At 40.9% G+C, this 23,701-nt stretch overlaps 1 protein-coding gene across 3 annotated transcripts in view; it reads right to left on the bottom strand.

Annotated features, from left to right (window-relative positions):
- Positions 1–23,701, bottom strand: part of LOC126469657 (biotin--protein ligase) — a 359,191-nt gene that overhangs the window by 254,895 nt on the left and 80,595 nt on the right. For all 3 annotated transcript variants that reach the window (XM_050096793.1, XM_050096791.1, XM_050096792.1), the window contains one exon: positions 7,463–7,613. In XM_050096793.1, coding sequence (XP_049952750.1) covers positions 7,463–7,613 — 151 coding nt within the window. The remainder of the gene's footprint in view (positions 1–7,462; positions 7,614–23,701) is intronic.

Genomic DNA, 23,701 nt, shown 5'->3' on the forward strand with positions numbered 1-23,701 from the left:
CAGCCGGTGCAGCTGCAGCTGGGGACCTCTTCAGCACTGCCTGCAGAACCAATGGAGCTGGACCCATCACCTTCACTGCCACAGCAGCTCAACTCCCTGGTGCTCGACCTGGTGCCTGCCGTGGACCCGTCGTCGTCACCACCTTTTCCGTTGCCATCACAGCCCTTTCTGTTTTTTGCGGGACCAGCTCAGGAAGAGGGTCGGTGCCCTTTCGGGGGTTATCTGACTGAGCTCCTCTCGGAGTGCAGGACAGATGTCGGGGCACGACCAAGAGCTCGGTGTTAGTACTATTGTTGCTCCCAGCACTTTGAGCGCATATCTTTTCACAGATGCACGAATCTCTATTAACCTTTACTTGTCATCATTTGTGCGTTCTCTTACGAACCGAGAGAGTGCAAGAACCTATGCTTCCTCAGCATTATCTGAATCTTATAATTAATCGTGTGCCTTTTCCATCGTTAATCCACATAGTAGGCACATAATTCTCAAGACCGTGATTTATAATTGGCTTAAACTTTGCCCATAATTCCTCTGTGGCCATTTTATTGAAACTAAGTGATGTTAATTCACTGTCTAAATGAGATGGTAAGAACTGCTTATTTGCCTTTTCTAACAGACACACTCTCCTAGCCTTCTTAACTGATTTATTAACTTTCATAATGACATCACGATTGCTGATCCCTGTTTCTATACTAATGTTATCGATAAGGTTCAGCCTACTTGTAGCTACGAGGTCTAAGATATTTCCACTATGTGGGCGCTACTCAACTAGCTGTTCACTACAGTTTTCAGAAAATGTTCTCAAAAGTACTTCACATGACTGTGTGTCTGTACCCCCTGTAATGAATCCATACACAACCCAGTTTATAAAGTAGGTTAAAGTCACATCCAACTAGTATTGCATAATCTGGGTATTTACACATTACTGACTGTAGACTTTCTTTCAATGACCGTAAAACTGATACAAAGGAATCAGGTGGCCAGTAAAGACATCCAACAGTTAACTTTGTTTCACCTACACTTGTTATACATGACCAGACGACTTCACTGACACACTCAACTTTTACCTCAATAGAGGCAACGTTTTTGTCAACTGCAATGAACACTCCCGCTCCTATGGCCTCTAATCTGTCTTTCTGACATACGTTCCACGACTTGCTAAATATCTCAGAGCTTTCCACTTTGGGTTTCTGCCAGCTGTCGGTCCTGAGAATAATTTGAGCATGAGAATTTTCCTAGAGGGCAGTAAATTCAAAAACTTTGTTACAAATACTTCGACAATTTACTGAAAAAACTTTTGAGTCAAAGGGTCTTTACTCTGAATGTCTTCTACAGCCTAGCCAAAAAACCCTCATGTGCACCCCACAAATACTCTGATGCCCAAGTAGCTGCTTCCTTTGTGAAGTGCACCCCTGACATATCACGGGGAGTCCTACAAATCTCCAACTGATAACATAGGTCTAGAAACCTGCAGCCAAGACTGCCAGAGAGACAACGAATCCTTCGGTCGAGACCGTCCATTCGGTTCCAAACCAAAGGACCCCAATCGACTCTGGGAACAATGCTGCAAACTGTGAACTCTGCTTGCACCCCACGTGTGAGGCCAGCATCCTTCCCCACTTCTGTCAGCCTCCTGTACGAACTGACGATGACCTCAGAACCCCTGTGACAGGTAATGTCGGTGTCAATGTGTGCCAAAATTTGCAGATAACTGCATACCGCACACTCGATAGCTGCTGGCGAGGCCACCTCCACATCTCTGATGAGGCTGGTAGACATACTAAGTGCACGTTCACTTTCTTTTCAACTGTGAACACTACCTGCCTAAGGAGCTTCATAATGCGCCTAATGTTGGAGCTCCCGATAACTAGAAAACCCCTCCCCTCGTCCACCCGCTCGGACCCAGCTGAAGCAGCGGCCACCTGTCCACTCACAGGGTGAATGGGCAAAGCCAGATGACCAGCATCCACACTGGCCCTCTGCTTCAAGTGATTCGAATGCATTACTACCTGCCACTCACTCTGCTGTGAGGGCAGATCCTCTGCTTCAGGTACACTCGGAGGTGCTTCAGTAGTAGAGCCCATAGGTGAAACAAATGACACCCGAGGTGTCCCGTGCGATGCGCCAGATTCTCCGCCACTGCTACAACCCGAGGCAGCTGCCTGAAGGCGACTAACCGTAGCCGAAAGTGCATTCAGCTGTTTGCAAACTGTGGTCAGCTTCTCCTGCATCCACACATCCTACCCATCCTAGAAAAACTAACTGAAGAGTAAACTATAAAAGCAGACAGAATCCGATATATGCAACTTGCTACCCTCCTGATTTGTCACCGATGGATGCTGATGCCTCTGTGTGCTGTGTAGTTGGCTGTTCAGAAGAAATGGAAACTGTGCTACAAACTGCGCAAATTTACACTTATAAAATGCGAGCTTACACCTCTTAAACAGAAACACGCATTAAATTTTAGAAATACACAATGAGGAAAAGACAGGAGAAGATAAACACTTGACTTGCTGCTCTGTAGATTTGTATCAGCCAAGATATGGAGCCTGGCTGACTGGCTTACTAAATGACTGGGCCCTTGTCTTCAAAACAAAACAAATGGCCAATTAACTATTGTGCTACATACTGAATGAATTTACACTTACAAAAATGTGAGATTTAACCTCTTAGACAGAAAAGCACATATGAAATTTATGTCACACCAGTATGCCACACACCAAAGCTTGGAAAGCACTAAGGTGTGCCTTCCAATGCTATCTGTACAAAATCTAGTGTCATCGTGGACTGTCAGCCACTGATTTTGTGACGCAGAGAGAATTTGCAGTATGGGTACTATGAAAAATGAGGAAGATGATGATTGATTGTCTAATGTGTTGCAGACCGACAAAGCTTATTTCACACTGCAAGGGTCTGTCAACAGCTGCAACTGCAGAACTTGGGCTGCCGCAAATCCTAGAACTGTCTCGGAAACTCCACTGCACGATGAGCAAGTCACGGAGTAGTGTGGATTTACCAAATCGATCATAATCGGACCCTTTTCCTTTGAAGAAATGCAGGGTGCCGCTTTTTCAAACTGTCAGCATGATGAGGGCAAAGTACACAGATATGTTACAGAATTGCATCATCCCTGGCCTGGATGATAAACACCTGCTGGAAGGTACGACTTTTAAGCAGGATGGTGCTCCACCCCATATTGCAACACACGAGAGATATTTCTCGCTTACATTGTTTGGCAAGAATCGCATGCTGGGTCACCACTTCTGTCACGCTTGGCCTCGCCGGTTCCCAGACCTCAATCTGCGTGATTATTGGTTGTGGGGTTATCTGAAGTTGCATGTCTACCACAATTGTCCGACCTCATTAGGGATGCTAAAAGACAACATCCAATGGCAATTTCTCACCATACTTACTGATATGCGGTACAGTGCTGTGCGCAACACTGTCCCTCAACTACAGGTATTGTTAATGAATGACAAACGACATGTTGAGCATTTGTTATAAAGAACATTGTTTTTGCTAAAAATCAATTGTTTTGCTACATATTGCTTTTGTATCATATGAAGTGCCATCTCTTGGTTATTTTGCACCTTTTTTTTTTTTTTTTTTTTTTTTTTTTTGCTTCAATAAAACGCCATGTCATTTCAAACATGTGTGTCAACTTTTACCTGTCCACTTACATTATTCCATGAAGTACTGAATTTTCAAATGTTAACGGACTTTTGAGTCAATCTTTATACGCAATATTTTCAGTCACATATGAAACACATGACATCGCTACCAGAGGGGATATTTCCAGACAGACTGGAATGTGTTATTGTCAGACCACTTTATCAGAATGGTAGTAAGACAGATACTAATAATTACTGAACAGTCTCACTACTCACCTCCTCCTTCAATGTAATGGGAAAAACTGTTTGTGCAAGAACCATAACACACCTCTCATATAATAAGATATTTAGTCTGTCTCAATTTGTATTTTAGCAGGGTCTACAGAATACATTATTTTTCAATTCACAAATCAGATCATACAAAATGTGAGCTCTCAGAAGAATGTGACTATTTAATCCATAATATTTTCCTAGACAAGTTATTGAGGTACCAGGGATCTTGCTGGTAACTAGTTTCCACCCAACCTAACTAAATGGATGCAATGTGTTGCATTAAGAAGCTCAAGGAGTGTACAACATGATACAGTATCTTAACATTGGGAAAGAATCACTACAGGTGTACTGCAAAGAGTGATATATTGTCCACTCTTGTTTTTATTGCATATAAATGATCATCCATCATATATCGAAGAAGCAGACATAGGTCTCTTTGCTGATGATGGAAATATAATAATAAAACATAATTTTGTAACACCAATGCATGAAAATGTATAGAATATTTTCTTGAGAATCAAGAAATAGTTCTCTCCAAATGGACTGTAACTCAACTTAGATAAAACACAGTACATGCAATTCAGTACTGCACATGGCCTGGGCCCACCGTTACAAATAATGCATTAGGATGCATCAATAAATGAAACAGACCATCTACACTCTTAGATGTTTATTCCGGTAAGCTCCTGATCTGGAAGTCACATGTTATGGATTATCTTAAATATCAAAGCTCTGAAACGTTTGTGTTATGCTTAATATCAGATTTGGGAGATGAAAAGTCCAAAAAGTTGACTACTTTTACTATTTTCATTCACTAAATATTATGGGGTAGCTCATCACCAAGGTAAAAATAATTTCTTGCACGGAAGAATGTAATAAGGATAATGTGTAATGTCTAATCTCAAAGTTCTTTCAGGCAGCTCTTTAAACATTTGATTATACTGATAAAGTCTTACAGCAAATTTACTCCCTTATGAAGTCTGTCATCAACAAGCACAGTTTGATAGCAGCAGCAACATTCATAAGCATAAAGGAGAAATTATTCCCACTATCCATTACTGAGTCTTACTTTGGCCCAAAATGGAGTGAGGTATTCAGCCACAAAAATCTTTGATAATCTATCAAGTGATGCAAAGAATTTGGTGGATAATAAAATTAACTTCCAAGACAAATTGAAATCATAGCTGCTTGATAAGTTCTTCCACTCCATAGAATAATTTCTTCTACCCAACAGAATAATTTCTTTTACTCCACAGAATGATTTGCGAATGTGTAGTAACAGGTTTGTGCACCTGCAGCAATTAAGTATTACTAACAGTGAATCAATTTACCGCACAGATCAGTGGTTGTAGGTAAATGGTAGCCAATTGCAACAAGGCCTCCAGGACATAGAGCATGCTGCTCAGCACAATCTGACTAACTTCAACAGCTGCTTCAATATACATGCTTTCTGGATTTACCTTCAGCACAACTAGCCTTAAGGATTTTTCCAGGACGAAACCCTCCCTTTAATATAATATTTGCTCCCACAATTGACTGGCTTTTATTTCCCCATGGCCCAAGCTTCACCTGCCTCTTATCTGTTCTCATCCTTTTTCACCCTCCTCCCTCCACACCAGCCTCTCAAAATTTATGGAAAACTTTTTATTCCATCTTAGTCAACCATATCTACCTTTCTTTATACCTCTCTCTTAGTATGGATTTCTCAGCTGCTAACTTAGTACTATTTTCTCCATAGTTTATGTAGTGGCCTCCAACTCAGCCCTCTAGCACCCTAGATGGGAGTAGGTGCCAGCCAGCTCACCTACATGTTGTAAATATTTCTTACTTCCTTCCCTTGCTATTCACACACCTTCTGACCTCATGTTTCTTCCATGATCTAACCACCCACTCCAGCCAGAATACCTGCTCTCGTTCCAGTTGGGCTGCAGAGCTGAGAGAGAACACGCACTCTCTCTCTCTCTCTCTCTCTCTCTCTCTCTCTCTCTCTCTGTGTGTGTGTGTGTGTGTGTGTGTGTGTGTGTGTGTGTGTGTGTGTGAAAACTGTACACTCAGCCACTCTCCACGTCTGTCTACTGCCGACATCCATTCCAGTTGTCAGTAGTGATCTGTCGTCATGCATACGCTGCCCACCATGAGAGTGAATGCCACCTGGTGGCTCTGTGGGTATGTGACATGGTAAGGAATCTATATAACCATAGTATAGACAAATGGGGAATCATCTTGATGATACAAAATGTAAATGGGGAAATTCACTGACATAAGCAACTTTGAGAAATAGCAGGCTGTTATAGAAAAGAGCATCTCAGAAATGGCAAAGCTGTTTGGTTGTTCGCATGCTACTGTCCTGAGCATCTATGGAACGTGGTTGCAGAATGGGGAAACCATGAGTAGGTGAGATGATGTTGGATGTCCATGCCTCATCATGTAACATGGAGGTTGGAGGCTTGTTCACTCTGTAAAGCAGGATAGGTGGCACTTATTGGAAATCTGACAACAGAGTACAATGATGATGCTAGTGCCGATGCAGGCGCAAGTGTTTCAGAGCATACAGTTCAACACACACTGTTGAATGTGGAGCTCCACAGCAGACAATTCCTATGTGATCTCATGGTGACCAAACATCATCAATTACAATTGCAATAGTTGTGGGATCATCAAGATTGGACTGTGGATCAATGAAAATGTGTTGGCTGGTCAGATGATTCACATTTCTTTTTACACCAAGTCGATGGTTGTGTTTGGAAACACACTATGGAAATGGCATATTGCAGCTGGAAAACTGTCCATGTCACAACAAGTCCAGGATGGTGCTACAGTGGTTTGAGGGGCAAGATAGCAAACTCACATTGATGTCTTGGCCACCAAATTCACACGACTGGATCCATGGGAATACATCTGGAACACTATCAAGCATCAGACCCCTGCCCACAAACCACAGGATTTTAATTTACCAAACTGTGTGAGCTGTGCACAGGTATCTGTTGTCACATACCACTGAAAACTTACCGAGAAAATGTTGAATACACGCCATGCAGAATCACTGCTGTACTTGTGTTTCAAAGATGGAGCGACATACTATTAAGCAGGTGGTTTTAATGTTTTGGACCATCAGTGTAAATCTGTGTTAAGGTATGTAAGTCACACAACATACAAAATGATTTCTTCACTCTGTAGCAGGAAGACTCATAAGTAAAAACTGTGAAGAGTGGGTGATGAGATGGCGTAGAGACTATTTTAGACAAGAAAGGACATTGAGAAAAGACAACTATGATAGGAGCAGGAGAGTAATAAGTGGTACATGTTTACAGACTGACTCTTATCATTGCTATTATTGTAAGTTTATGGCACAAAATCAAAATGCATTGGCATAAAATTCTTTACAGCTTCTGTTCTCTTCACATCTCTCATTATTTCCCCAACAATATAACAGGTCATGTTTATTACTTTTTAAGTATACTGCTTCATTATTTGCCATTGCTGATTGTAATCTGTATATATGAAGTCGTTATACCACTGCAATTATCTACATTAAACAATGTTTTCTCCCTTCGATAAATAAAATCCACAATACTCACATTCAATTCGAATAAGTTCAATGTCTTCTATCAGGATTCGATCTAACATGAAGTCTACACCAAGCTTGGCAAGGCGTGGAGCATCTGTTTCAAGCAGCAGTGAAAAATATGCCCCCATTTTCCATGCTTGGAGACTTCCATACACCTGAAACTTTTTACAAAAAAATCTGTTTTGATTACACAAAAAAACAATATGTTATTAAAAGATTTTATGTAACACAGAAAAGAATATAAAGTACTGTCTTCCAGTTTACACTAAAGATACTTGAACATCAAAATGGTAAACTAACAGTAATATAGACGTTCTAGTTCAATCACCCTCAAAACAGAAACATAATAGCAAGGTTACATCTACTTTCCAATGACACATAAAATCATAAAAATATTCAAGGCAAAAACTACCAAACAAAATGCTCCACCCTATCTTCTAAAGTAACTGAAAATTCAGTTATCATCATCAAGCGGATATTAAGCCACAAAACTGGCAGTGGAAAAAAACATCACAGTCAATTTCTGACACACAATCACAACACACAAAATAAAAAAAAAATCAAGGTAACAACTACCAATCGAATGCTCCACCCTATCTTCTAAAGCAACTGAAAATACGGTTATCATTATCAAGTGGATATTAAGCCACAAAACTAAGATGGGAAAAAACACCATAGTAAATTTCTGAGAGTCAATTGCTGACACACACTCAATGACACAGAATTGCCAATATTTATTTAATGGAAAAAATCAAAAAGAGAAAAATACAAAATATGGTGGTTAATGCTACAAGTACTGTAAAAAAAGACTACTAAAGCAACTCAAACAAAACATACTACTAGGTACAAAACATACTACTAGGCACAAAACAAAGAATATTTGCTGGAATAACATTTAGACCAAAAAATAAACATATGTCTACAACAATAAAAATGTTAAACTGCTGGTTAGTAGCTATTCAAAAATTGATATATACCTACTCTGCAACACAGTATATCACTTTCACAACTATGAGAGGGACTAAAAGACAACAATCTTTCATGTGTCTCAATGAGACAAAAAAGGGCACATATTTGGACAACCCAAAAGTTTTCCTGTCACTAAAAAATACAAAATCATCAGTCAAAATATAGTGTATTAGGATGGCACAGTGTAAGCATTACACACTAGTGGAAATTCCTCGTGGAAGAAATCATTACAAGCCATACGAAAGGGTAAGGTCATTGCCGAATTAAGTTATATGTCCATTAGATCGTGGTCTAAGACACACTACTGTGCCCAGCTTTTAATCTCCTAACACCGGATAAGAGATGACAGGCACAGCAACATGCCTTACAACATGGCAAAATGCTCATGTAACTAAAATCAAAAGGGATGTAAATACTGGCCACAAAAGCCTGTGTCGTATGGCAAGGTAATTTCCAACAACTGCTGTAAAAGCAAAGAGGTACAGGGTTAGACAAAAATATGTAAACGCTACAAGAAATGCATGCTTGAACATAAATGCAGATGCTAGCCAAGCTTCCAGGTTGCTCTGTTGTATTTGGCCATAAACGGCACCTGTGCAATGCCCTCAATACGTTGCAAGTGTCAGTTGTGATCAGAACACTACTCTGTGCATTATGTTAGAGCTAAACCAATTCAAACATGGGCAAGTTATTGGTGTTTGTATGGTGGGTGCAAGTACCCAAGATAGTTGAAGTTTTTGGTTTTTCAAGAGGTACAGTATCAAAGATTTATGCCACATACAGGGAAAGTGGAAATTGTGCGCTAAATCGCTATGCAAACAAAAGTGTATGTCAAGTGATCACGACAGACGGTCACTGTAGAAAACAGTCCCAAAAAATAAGACGACGACAGCAGCAAGAGTCACTGCAGAACTGAATGTCGCACTCGTGAACCCTCTCAGTATGAAAACAGTGCAAAGAAAGCTACGTAAGCTGAGAGTTGCAGGACGAGGTAGAATTCCAAAACTGCTCGTCAGTGATGCCAACTGCAAACTGTGGTACCGAACCCATACTGAACTATAGAGCAATGGAAGAAAGTCATTTGGCTGTACAATACTCGGTTCATACTGTTTCCAACTTCTGGCCAACCTCCCAAGAGCGAAATGTGGTGGGGATTCGGTGACGATCTGGGAAGCCGTATCACAGTATTCCGTGGGACCCACGAGTACTCTGCAAGGTCACATTACTGCCTAGGGCAATGTAACCATTTTGGCTGATTAGATCCATCCCACAGTACAATGTTTCCCAATAGTCACGCTACGTTCCAAGACAACAGGGCCCCTGTTCACACAGCTCACATTATCCAGGATTTGTTTTTATGAGGATGAAATGTTGCATTTCCCCCAGTCACTACAGTCACCCGATCATGATTTTATTCAACCATTGTGGTCTGGTTTGAACAGAAGGGTGTGTAGTTACTATCCATCTCCATCACTGTTACCTGAACTTGCCACTATTTTGTAGGAAGAATGGTATAAGATTCCCTTGAAAACCATAAAGGACCTGCATTTATCCATCCTGAGATGAGTGGAAGTTGTTTAGAATGCCAATGGGTCTCCTACATCGCATTAAGCACGGTAACGTGTCGTGTGTTTGGAGTTTTCATATTTTTGTCGACCCCCTTTATATGACATGGGGGTCACAGACTTTCCAAGACTCTAGGACTCATAAATGAAGGTAATTGTTTTCACACTAGTTAGTTATATGCAGATTCCATGGATCGTAACTGTAGCCCCTCACTATATATGGAACAAGTCAGTTTTAAAATTATAGTACAGCTCACCAGTTGAAAATATGGTAACATGCTAACCATTTACATGTTTTCTTCAGTTTTTTACTTACTCATTTTTTTCCTGTATACATGGATTTATATATTTTTATACTTAACTCTCTCTCTCTCTCTCTCTCTCTCTCTCTCTCTCTCTCTCTCTCTCTCTCTCTCACACACACACACACACACACACACACACACACACACACACACACACAAAAAAATCATGTTCTTATATATTCTATAGAGTAGAAGGAGGAAGGAGTTTCAAACAGATTTGATTTCAGTTTGTGTTTGAAATTAATTTTAGTATCCATTTAATTCTTTACATCACTTGGTAGATTGCCAAAAAGTTTTATTGCTGAATACATCACCCCTTTCTGTGTCACACTAAGACTATTATACTTATGGATGTTACAGTTTTTTTCAAACTGTGCTTTTTGATAGCAAACTTCATGACAGTGCAAATGTTATAGACTTTTCTGTCAGTGTGCACAACTGTTTAAACAGTTGTCTACAAGACATTCTAGAGTGGACACCACACATAATCCTTATTAAATACTTCTGAGCAACAAACACTTTTTACCCCGAAAATGAGTTACCTCAGAATTTGATACCATCAGACATTAGCAAACGCAAATAGGAAAATTAATCAAAGTTCTTTGCATTTTCATCTCCAAAACCTGATGTCCTTAGCACAAAAATTGCAGAGCAAAGACTTTAAAAAATCTTTAACATGTGACTCCCAGGGTAAGATCTTATTAATACAAAAACCTTGGGGTTTAGAATATTCCATTTCATTTATCGATGTACCCTCATGCATTATTTACACTGAGGTGACAGAAGTCATGGGATAGTGATATGCACATATAAAGATTGTGGTACTACCATATACACAAGGTACACAAGTGATGCATTGGTGGAGCTGTCCCTTATACTCAGGTGATTCATGTGAAAAAGTTTGATGTGATTATGATCACACAACAAGAATTATCAGAGTTTAGACTTTGAATGAGGAATGCTAGTTGGAGCTAGGCATATGAGACAGTCCATTCTGGAAATCGTTAGGGAATTCAATATGCTGACAGCCATCATGTCAAGAGTGTGCTGAGAATACCACATTTCAGGCATTACCTCTCACAACAGACAATGCAGTGGCTGACAGCCTTCACTTAATGAACAAGAGCAGTGGTGTTTGGGTAGCTGACAGACAAGCAGAACTGTGTGAAATAACCGCAGAAATCAATGTGGGATGTACAACAAACATATCTGTCAGGACAGTACTGCAAAATTTGGCATTAATGGGCTATGACGGCAGATGACCAATGTGAGTGCCTTTGCTAACAGCACATCGCCTGCAGTGCTTCTACTACACTCGTGATCACAGCAGTTGCAACCTAGGCAACTCAAAACTGTGGTCTCGTCAGATGACTCCCAATTGTAGTTGTTACAAGCTGATAGGAGGGTTCGAGTGTGGTGCAGATATGACAAAGTCGTGGACCCAAGTTGTCAACAAGGCACTGTGCAAGCTGGTGGTGGGTTCATAGTGGTGTGGGCTGTGTTTATACGGCATGGACTGGGTCCTCTGGTCCAACCGAACTGATCATTAACTGGAAATTGTCATGTTCCCATGACAATACACCTGCCATTAGGGCACAATTGTTCGCAATTGGTTTGAAGAACATTCTGGATAATTCAGGCAAAAGATATGGCCACCCGGATCATCCGATACGAATCTTATCGAACATTTACGGGATATAATTGAGGGGGTCAGTTCGTGCGCAAAATTCTGCACCGGCAACACTTTCACAATTACGGATGACTATAGAGGCAGCACGGCTCAATATTTCTGCAGAAAACTTCCAAAGACTTGTCGAATCCGTGCCACACCGAGTTGCTGTGCTATGCTCGGTAAATGGAGGTTGACTGATGTTAGGAGGTATCCAATGATTTTTCTCACCTCAGTGTATAATAGTGTGGACAGGCCTCGTGCAGTGCCGAATTGCACGCCTCGTGTTTTATCCGAATTCAGTGACAGTCGATTTGCGTAGAATGCATTATTAATTTTCAAGAACGTGTTCTTTACATTTTCACATGTTAGGCTTGACTATTACATTCCTACCACCAGCAAAGAGAACTATCACTCATCCATCCACATCTGCACAGATACTCCACAAGCCACTGTACGGTGCGTGGTGGAAGGTACCCTGTACCACTACCAGTCACTTCATTTCCTTTCCTGTTCCACTCGCAAATAGAGCAAGGGAAAAATGACTATCTATATGCCTCTGTACGAGCCCCAATTTCTCGTATCTTTCTTCACAGTCCTTGCGCACAATGTATGATGGCAGCAGTAGAATTGTTCAGCAGTCAGCTTTTTTGAGTTCCTGAAGCATCTCCGTAACATGTGTCGTTCGAACCTAACGGTAACAAATCTAGCAGCTAGCCTCTAAATTGCTTCGATTTCTTCCTTCAATCGGGCCTGGTACAGATCCCAAACACTTGAGCAGTACTCAAGAATAAGTCACACCACCATCCTATAAGCGGACTTCTTTACAGGTGAACCACTCTTTCAGATCATTTATATATAATAAAAACAAGTGGACATAATACTGATCACTTGCAGTGATTCTAACCCACTGTGAAGGTCTGTTTCATTGTGTACACTCTCCGAGTTTCTTAGCGCAACACTCTTTATCCTTTTAGATACAAAATGCAAATACTAGTTACCAGCAACATCACTGATACCTCAATAACTTCTCCATGAAAATAATATGACCTAAACAATCACATGCTTTTGACAACTCACAGAAGATACCAGTTGGCAAAATTTTATTTTGTAATTCAAATTTTGTATTATTTGATTCGTGAATTGAAAAATTGTATGTTCTGTTGAGACACTCTTCTGATATCCAAATTCAGATAAGTATCTTATTTTGAGAGAGTTGTGTTCCATGGTTCTGGCAGACACAACTATTTACCTCCTTCAAGGAGGTAAGCAGTCTCATTACCTTTCTTATAAACAGGCCTGAGAATAGCATATCTGAATCTGTCTGGAAATAGCCCCTTTGGTAGTGATGTGCAGCAAATCATTCAAAATCTGACCAAGTCTAACATTAAGATGTGACCTGTTAACTCAAGTTTCGACATATAATACCTAGATTTGGTACATCCGTTTATAATAGACAGGACCTTGTACATATCTATGATAACCTCATTTGCTTGCAAATGATTCTTAAACAGTCACTCAAAACATATCTATCACCACTACAGAATGCATGCGGACATCAACTATGGTGCACCATCATACATTGACATCTGATCTTCACTGCCAAGTTACCAACCTCAATGAAGTCCGCAGCTGGTGGTCTATTGGCTAGCGCTGCTACCTCTGGATCGATTCCCAGGCAGTTCGGGAATTTTCTCCACCCGGGATCTAGGTGTTTGTGTTGTCCTCATCATCACTCTACAAGTGACGAGATTGGAACTGGAAAGATTGGAAACTTGTACGGGTGCTGATGACCATTATGTTGAGTGCCCCACAAACCATCATCATCATCATCATCATCATCATCATCATCATCATCATCATCATCATCATCATCACCACCACCACCCTCATGAAGAGGCCAGGAATAGAGGTAGTCCTGAATAACCAACATGGCAAATACAATTCCCTTATGGACAACATCATTTAATATTTTTAAGATGGCCCTGAGCATTTACAATCCATGCTTCCAAAATTTATTTGTGATCATAAAAAAAGATCTTATAGAAATGGAGAAGACTAGCTTGGTTTGGAAACCATGTCCTGTGGCTAAATACACTGCTGATCATTAAAATTTTAACTCCAGGAAAGACAGCAAATAACAAAATATTATTAAAAGTGTGTAAAAGTACAGTAAGAAGAATACATGATTAACTTTGCAAGTGATTTGGGATTATACAGGGTGTGAAACTAGTACACATTGTTGCTATCTCTGGCAACAACAATGGCTCTAACCTGGCTGGACATAAAGAAATACTGAGCTTAGATGACAAGATATGGGTACGTCATTACATGCTACTTCTACTCACGCCAGAGTTCATCAGTCGTAATGGTTGATGAGTGATGGCTTGCCAGTCTCTCAACAAACCATAACCAGATGTTTTCAATAGGTGAGATATCTGGAGAACATATGTGCCAAAGCAACAGTCGAGCACTCTCGGTACTGAGATAAGTCAGGATAGCTTGGGCAACACACAATATCCTGTTGAAAAGTACGTCATGGAGACTTCGAAAATAGGGCAGAACCACCAGCCTTATCACATCAGAAATTCAACAGCTGCCGTCCAAATTACTGGCTATGTGAAACAAGAGGTGATCATGTTGTGGACCCAATGGCACTCCAGATCATCATGGCAAGTGCTGAGCCCATATGACAATGACAACTGCATGTGGCAACATTAATTCTCATCAGAGCCTCCACACACAGATTATGTTCATCTACATGCTGTACATAAAGCTGGCACTTGCCTGAAAAGTCCCTGTGATACCACTCATTAGTCTAGTGTTGCCACTGGGCACACCACTGCCAGTATGCCTCTCTCTCTGTTGAAGCATCAGGGGAAGCGGCAATAATGGTCACTGTACTGACAGACCATAATGATCCAGACATTGCTGCAGTGTCCACGTGGACACTTGTTTTGCCACAAACAAGCCTATTTCCTGGCTCAATATATGTGATGTGGCTGTATGATCCTGCATGGAAAAGCAAACACTATGTCCGTCCTCTCGGGTGCTACTTATATGTAACAATGTCTTGTGACTCCAAAGGAAGCATGCTTAAATTTATAGATGATTACAAAGAGAAGTCATATGAAATGCCACTTCTAAAGATTATCCGAATTAAAATGTGATACGTGATGACCTGAGCGTCAAGTGTTAGATAAAAAGTCTCGAATCATACTATATTGTAAAAAATAAGATACTATAAACCTTGAAGTATGAAAACGGAGAAGAATAAGCCACAAATTTATGAAATGTGTATATGAAAACTGTGGATGAATATTCATGCTATGGCAACTTAATACCACACAACTGTGGAGCCTGACACTGAACAAAAGAAATAACAGGGATATGTAGCTCCTCAAAACAACTACTAGGAATGGAAATGGACACTGATGATGCAAAAAATTAAAAATGGAAAACACAACCTCCAAATTTGTTGACACCAAGGATATTAATCTACAAACAACCTTTCATCATTGAAAGTGCAAACAACTTTTTTATAAAACAAAATACAAATGATACATTGACAATTTACCTTCAGATAATGACTGAGAACCTTCCTTAACTATTTCTCCGCTTCAGAAATTATCACTGAAATGCTTTGTTTAGAAATGCTGAGACACAATGCCTCCAAACTTTTTACTCTATTCTCAACATCAACTTAGGTCTTTCATGTCATACATATTACTCGGTTGACTTTCCTGCTTTACTACTACAAGTTGCACCCTCTGGCACTAGAGGGCTCCAAATTGTTTTGTGTAACATAGTGGTGGGTAACACAACAGCACTGAGGTGACAAATGTCAGGGAATACCTCCTAATATTGTGCAGGACCTCCTTTTGCCCGGTGTGGTGTAGTGCAGCAACTGGACATGGCACGGACTCAACTAGTTGTTGGAAGTCCCTTACAGAAATATTAAGCCATGCCACCTCTACAGTCACAGGAATAGCACAATGGGGTGTAGGGCTTTACAACAGGAAAGCAATGGAACCCAGTGTAGTTGCAATAAGGTACATAAACGAACGACTGATGTGGATAGATTTGACAGTGTCTAGCAAGAAAATTAGGATTGTGTCAGTATATTCGCATTGTGGAGGGACAGATCAAGATAAGATGGATAGTTTTTATGAGGCACTCAGTGATGTAGTTGTTAGAGTAAAGGACAAGGACAGTGTTCTGCTCATGGGTGATTTTAACGCCAGGATTGGAAATCGAACAGAAGGGTATGAAAAGGTTATGGGTAAGTTTGGAGAGGATATGGAGGCCAACAGGAACGGGAAACAACTCTTGGATTTCTGTGCCAGTGTGGGCTTAGTAATCACAAACTCCTTTTTTAAACATAAGAACATTCACCGGTATACTTGGGAAGGCAGGGGAACCAGATCTGTCATTGACTATATAATAACAGATCAGGAATTCAGGAAGGCTGTGAGGGACACACGTGTATTCAAGGGATTCTTTGATGACACTGATCATTATTTAATCTGCAGTGAAATTGGGATTGTGAGGCCGAAAGTGCAGGAGGTCAGGCCCATATGTAGGAGGATAAGAGTGGAGAAACTTCAGGATAAGGAAATCAGGCACAAGTACACAACAGCGATCTCAGAAAGGTACCAGTTAGTTGAATGTAGTCAATTACAGTCATTGGAAAAGGAATGGACAAGGTACAGGGACACAGTACTAGAAGTGGCTAAAGAATGTCTTGGAACAGTAGTGTGTAAAAGTAGGATGAAGCAAACAGCTTGGTGGAATGATACAGTCAAGGCAGCCTGTAAAAGGAAAAAGAAGGCGTATCAAAAATGGCTACATACCAGAACCCAGGTAGACAGAGAAAGTTATGTTGAAGAAAGAAACAAAGCCAAACAGATAATTGCAGCATCCAAGAAGAAATCGTGGGAAGACTTTGGAAACAGGTTGGAGACTATGGGTCAAGCTGCTGGAAAACCATTCTGGAGTGTAATTAGCAGTCTTCGAAAGGGAGGTAAGAAGGAAATGACAAGTATTTTGGACAGGTCAGGAAAACTGCTGGTGAATCCTGTGGATGCCTTGGGCAGATGGAGGGAATATTTTGAAGAGTTGCTCAATGTAGGTGAAAATGCGATCAGTAATGTTTCAGATTTCGAGGTAGAATGGGATAGGAATGATGATGGAAAAGGATCACATTTGAGGAAGTGGAAAAAATGGTCAATAGATTGCAGTGCAATAAAGCGGCTGGGGTGGATGAAATTAAGTCGGAACTCATCAAATACAGTGGAATGTCAGGTCTTAAATGGCTACACAGGATAACTGAAATGGCCTGGGAGTCGGGACAGGTTCCATCAGACTGGACAAAAGCAGTAATCACACCAATCTTTAAACATGGAGACAGAAAAGATTGTAACACCTACAGAGGTATCTCTTTAATCAGTGTTGTGGGTAAAATCTTCTCAGGTATTGTTGAAAGGAAAGTGCGAGTATTAGTTGAGGAGCAATTGGATGAAAATCAGTGTGGGTTTAGGCCTCTTAGAGGTTGTCAGGACCAGATCTTTAGCTTACGGCAAATAATGGAGAAGTGTTATGAGTGGAACAGGGAATTGTATCTATGCTTTATAGATCTAGAAAAGGCATATGACCGGGTTCCTAGGAGGAAGTTATTGTCTGTTCTACAAGATTATGGAATAGGAGGCAAACTTTTGCAAGCAATTAAAGGTCTTTATAGTCAGGCAGCAGTTAGAGTTGACGGTAAATTGAGTTCGTGGTTCAGAGTAGTTTCAGGGGTAAGACAAGGCTGCAACCTGTCTCCACTCTTGTTCATATTATTTATGGATCATATGTTGAAAACAATAGACTGGCTGGGTGAGATTAAGATATGTGAACACAAAATAAGCAGTCTTGCATATGCGGATGACTTAGTTGTGATGGCAGATTCGATTGAAAGTTTGCAAAGTAATATTTCAGAGCTAGATCAGAAATGTAAGGACTATGGTATGAAGATTAGCATCTCCAAAACGAAAGTAATGTCAGTGGGAAAGAAATATAAACGGATCGAGTGCCAAATAGTAGGAACAAAGTTAGAACAGGTGGACGGTTTCAAGTACTTAGGATGCATATTCTCACAGGATGGCAACATAGTGAAAGAACTGGAAGCGAGGTGCAGCAAAGCTAATGCAGTGAGCGCTCAGCTACGATCTACTCTCTTCTGCAAGAAGGAAGTCAGTACCAAGACTAAGTTATCTGTGCACCGTTCAATCTTTCGACCAACTTTGTTGTATGGGAGCGAAAGCTGGGTGGATTCAGGTTACCTTATCGACAAGGTTGAGGTTACGGATATGAAAGTAGCTAGGATGATTGCAGGTACTAGTAGATGGGAACAATGGCAGGAGGGTGTCCACAATGAGGAAATCAAAGAAAAACTGGGAATGAACTCTATAGATGTAGCAGTCAGGGCGAACAGGCTTAGATGGTGGGGTCATGTTACACGCATGGGAGAAGCAAGGTTACCCAAGAGACTCACGGATTCAGCAGTAGAGGGTAGGAGGAGTCGGGGCAGACCAAGGAGAAGGTACCTGGATTCGGTTAAGAATGATTTTGAAGTAATAGGTTTAACATCAGAAGAGGCACCAATGTTAGCACTGAATAGGGGATCACGGAGGAACTGTATAAGGGGGGCTATGCTCCAGACTGAACGCTGAAAGGCATAATCAGTCTTAAATGATGATGATGATGATGATGATGACCTCTACAGTCGTCCGTAATTGCGAAAGTGTTGCTGCTGCAGGATTTTGTGCACGAACTAATCTCTCGGATACATCGCATAAATGTTCAACGGGATTCATATTGTTCGATATGGGTGGCCAAATCACTCACTCGAACTATCCAGAATGTTCTTCAAATGAATCGTGAACAATTGTGGCCTCGACAAGGCACACTGTAATCCATAAAAATTCCATCTCTGGATGGCTGTAAATGGTCTCCGAGCAGCCGAACATAACCATTTCGAGTCAATGAATGGTTCAGTTGGATCAGAGAACCAGTCCCTTCTATGTAAACACAGCCCACACCATTATGGAGCCACTACCAGCTTGCACAGTGCCATGTTGACAACTTGGGCCCATGGCTTCATAAGGTGTGCATCACACTTCAAACCCTACCAGAAGCTTTTACCACTGAAATCAGGACTCATCTGACCGGATCACAGTTTTCCGGTCATCTAGGATCCAACCAGTACGGTCACGAGCCCAGGAGGGGCACTGCAGTTGATGCTGCAGTTGAAGCTGTTAGCAAAGGCATTCATGTCGGTTATCTGCTGTCAGAGCCCATTAATGACAAATTTCACCGCACTGTCCTAATAGGTACGTTCTCCATATGTAGCACACTGATTTCTGCGGTTATTCCGTGCAGTTTTAGGCATCTGTTAGCACTGACAACTCTACCCAAATGCCACTGCTATCGGTCCGTAAGTGTAGGCCGTCAGCCACTGTCTGTGGTGAGAGGTAATGCCTGAAATTTGGTGTTCTCAGTACACTCTAGACACTGAATCTCTGAATATTGAATTCCCTAACGATTTCCCAAATGGAAAGTCACATATATCTAGCCCCGACTACCATTCCACATTCAAAGTCTGAAGTTCGTTAATTCCCTATAACACCTGAGTGAAAATGACAGCTCCCCCAATGCACTACCTAGTGTACACGATACTACCGCCATCCGTATATGTGCATACTGCTATTCCGTGCCTTTTGTTGCCTCAGTGTAAGCTGGTGTGTGGTACTGTAATTGAGTTTCAAATTCGAATAGTTCATTCCCACAGGGACCACTTCTCTCCTTCATCTCGACAATGCCTGACCACACACGAGCACTGTGACACCTGTAACAATCCGATGCCTCGCGTTCACTGTCACTGATCGTCCTTCGTACAGTACCAATTTGGCACCATCCAATTTTTATCTCTTTCCAAAAATTAAAGAACACCTCCGAGGACTCTACTTTGGCAGTGATGAAGCTGTGCAAGCAGAGGTAAGGTTGTGGCCCCATCGACAAAGTCAAACGTTCTATCGACAAACTAGTCTCTTGTCGGGTGAAATATGTTGGTCGCCAGGATGACAATATTGAGAAATAAATATCTAGACCTCGAGAATAAAGATGTAGAATGTTAATAATGTTTGTTTTATTTAAAAAGCTTGAAGAGTTTTCCTGTAAAAAATTCAGTGGCATTACTTTTCAGCATGCCCTCATAAATAGTCAAAACTGGTACATATGTCACTGGTCACTAGCTAAAGAAATGTTATTGCCAGCCTTATTGCTGCAGTTTCCCAAGTAGAAAATGTAAAATCTCTCTGTGACCTCCTCCTGACATTTGCAGACAAAACACTGTAGTCACTTTGTAGCCCTATTTCTTGTACCTTTTTTCTTTAGAAACTGCTTAACCCACAGTTGCCTTTTTCATCACAATAAACATGCCACGAACTCCAAAGCAAAGAAGGGGATCCATAGCACACTGCTTGCAAAATGATGAAAAACGTGGACATGAGAACAACTGTGCATACATGTGCTCTTTCCACAAATTTTTATCCACACCCTTTTATTTCCATGCATCTGCTACTGTGCACAAGGAAAGAGGCATTGGGTGGACATACCTCTAAAAACACAGTGACTCATAGCCCGACACATACCGTAATTATATGTCAATGGATCCTCAGGATTACTCTTAAATTAACCTCTTTTTGTAGTATGGCTGTTAGTATTTCAAAACAACCCAAGAAAATCATTGCGCCTTCTGTACGTCACTTTTTGGGTATGTGGAGGTATCACAAATGGCAAGGTAACTAATGGTCAACCAGGCACAGCCTTGCAAGTCTCAGCTAGCCTTACATAGTATGCTGCATGCACATGAAATGTTGCACCATAACAAGCGTTTCACTTCAACACACATTAACTTCATTAATGCACTATTCAACTTGACCTCGAGGTTACACCGAACTTCCTTCTTTGAGAAAGTTACACCGAGGACACCCAGTATCTTTAACACAAAAAAAACTACTGTAATGTGCAACAGAAGCTGTTGAAATCACCAAATAGCACCAAGCACATGGCACCTGTAGGGTAAGAAATGCTATGGAGGCAGTGAACAACTGCTTGAAGTAAACAATCTTAATCTCGATAGTGGAAGAGAACTCGGCCATCCAGAGGAGAAGAGATAATAGAGTACAATTCTAATGTCCAGACTGCATAGCCCAGTCCTGTTTCGAAGATGGTTGGGGGATAGACAAATGATCACTGTAAAATGGGGCAGTCAGACGTCATTATAGTGCACAGAAGCGCAAACTGTGCACTGACATTGTAGGAATGACCACGTGTTAGGTTCACTATAGGCTTAAATGCAAGTGTCTATACTTATGACACATACTTTAAGTTAAGTGTGGCTCTTTTTAAAACAATGAAAAACACCACGATGGCCAGATTATGAAATTCAAAGGTCAGACATAGCAGTGTCAATATTCCACAGGTCAGCACATGATACCTATATGTGTACGGTATATGATGATTTCTTGAGACGTTTAATGTGCTTCAAAGCTCTGAACACAAGGAAAAATTTCAATTTACAATGACATTACAATACATTCCATGCAAAAGATTATGGGCACTTGAAAGCAAAGAGAAAGAAGCAGAGGTGCAAAAATTAAGGAAAGTACTGTTAAACAAAGTCACTGATGTTAAGTACTCATCAAATGGGGACAGAGAAATAAACATCTGAATAATTTTTGACATCATCATTTCAGGACGAAAACTCAACAAATGCAGATGCAATTCAAGCACATCATCATATTACGTGATCTGACACTTTCCCGGTGTATATGCCGTGTCCACGGTTCTCGGGTGTACTGCCAGATCCAATCATTGAAAGTTCGCGATATTTCAGTGGACAATGTTCTGCTTTGACAGAGCTTATCTTCGGCTACCATGCCTCGCTCAGTTGGAAGCAAGTGTCCCTGTCGATTAAATTACAAGTCACACGAATTTTAATTGCTTCTTTGAGAACGCAGTCCCAAAATTTATTGGTGGTAGCTAGGGTTTTCGTTTGCCGGTAATTCATTTCACGTCCATTTTCAATGCAGTGTTCTGCTATTGCAGACTCGTTAGGCTGCAGTAAGCAGATGTGGCAGTCATGTTCTATACATCAATCCTCAATTGTGCAGCTTGTTCAGTCCAATGTAAGTTTTTCCACATTCACACAGAACTTGGTACACCCTCACATTTATGAGATCTAGGCTGTCTTTCACTGTCCCTAAAAAAACTCATATTTTGGGTGGAAGGTGGAAAACTGGCATTATGTGGTGGTTTCGCAGTAGTCTATCAAGTTTTGATGATACACTGCCAGCAAACTATATGAAAGCATTCTTCTTACCTTCTTCTTCCATGTTGTTCTTGGGGCTCTTGCACTGCAGAGCCATGTGAATCTATCAGTTGCTGCATTTCTTCTCACGTAAGGCAGATTCCAGGTGCTGCAGCTCTGCCATCAAGTCTGTTCATCTGAGATCGAGAATGATGTGTGTACTTGAGTGTTGAGCATGCTGTTGTTCTGTGAGGGATAGAGGCAGCTGAAGGCACGGAGACATAAATCCATATGCCTCGGCTTACGATATACACTGTGGGCAAGCGATCTGTTGGGTCTGTGCTGAAGCAGGGGACACTTTGCCATCTTTTTCTATTTCCATGGTAAACTGGATGTTTTCATGGATGAAATTCACATGTTCTAAGAAATTCTGTGTGGCTAAATGACAAAAGTGTTGTCAAAATAGTGAAAGCAGCAAACAGGTTTTAGTTCAGCAGTTTCCAGTGCTCTGCCCTTGGAAGTACTCCACGAACAGAAGCTACAAGTGGTGAGAGAGTGATGCCCATGGCTATGACATCAGTCTGCTTTAGTATCATCTATTGAAAACAAAATATATCAATGTCAGAACATATCTAAAAAGCTGTGTCAGCTCCCGGCTGAATTTCTTGCCGATTAGTTTTGTGGAGTCTTCCAAAGGCATTCGAGTGAAAACTGAGACACCACAATAGCGGACCTCAGCAACCTTAACTCCATTGAAATATAGTGTACTTTTGACAACTGGAGCCAGCAGTACACTCGAGAATAATGTAAGCAAGTTACACATAGTTTTTCAGATTACCAGAGCACTGCACAATTTCACTGAAGGTGAATTTAGAGAGACATGTTTAGTACCTGCAGCTGCACATATAGTTCCCTAGAGGCTTGAAGAGATTCAAGTGGTTAGTCCCTCTCATTCAACTGAAGAATGCAAAATTCATGAAGTAGTCAATAATGTTTCAGATACGGTAAGGTTCTTGCAAAAAAAAAAAAAAAAAAAAAAAAAAAAAAAAAAAAAAAAAAAAAAAAAAAAAAAAAAAAATTGCATTTTCTTTGGCACTGGATGGGTGCACAAACATTTGTGATACTGCTCAGTTGGCAATTTACATTTGTGGATTAGACAGTAGTATCCCACAGACGAACTACTGGACTCGATTCAGACGGAAGACACTAGAGCAGGAGCAGATATTCTCGCACGTGTGCAAGAGATTGTTGATAACGTGGGTCTGCACTGGAAGTATCTTACTCAGTAGCTACAAATGGCACAGCAGCCACGACTGGCCAAAATATTGGTTTCCTGACACTTTTACATGAAATGAAATGCTAAAATCATTAACCATCCCATGTGATA

The sequence above is a fragment of the Schistocerca serialis genome, chromosome 3 (genome assembly GCF_023864345.2).
Source record: "Schistocerca serialis cubense isolate TAMUIC-IGC-003099 chromosome 3, iqSchSeri2.2, whole genome shotgun sequence".
In the NCBI taxonomy this organism is placed as follows: Eukaryota; Metazoa; Arthropoda; class Insecta; order Orthoptera; family Acrididae; genus Schistocerca; species Schistocerca serialis.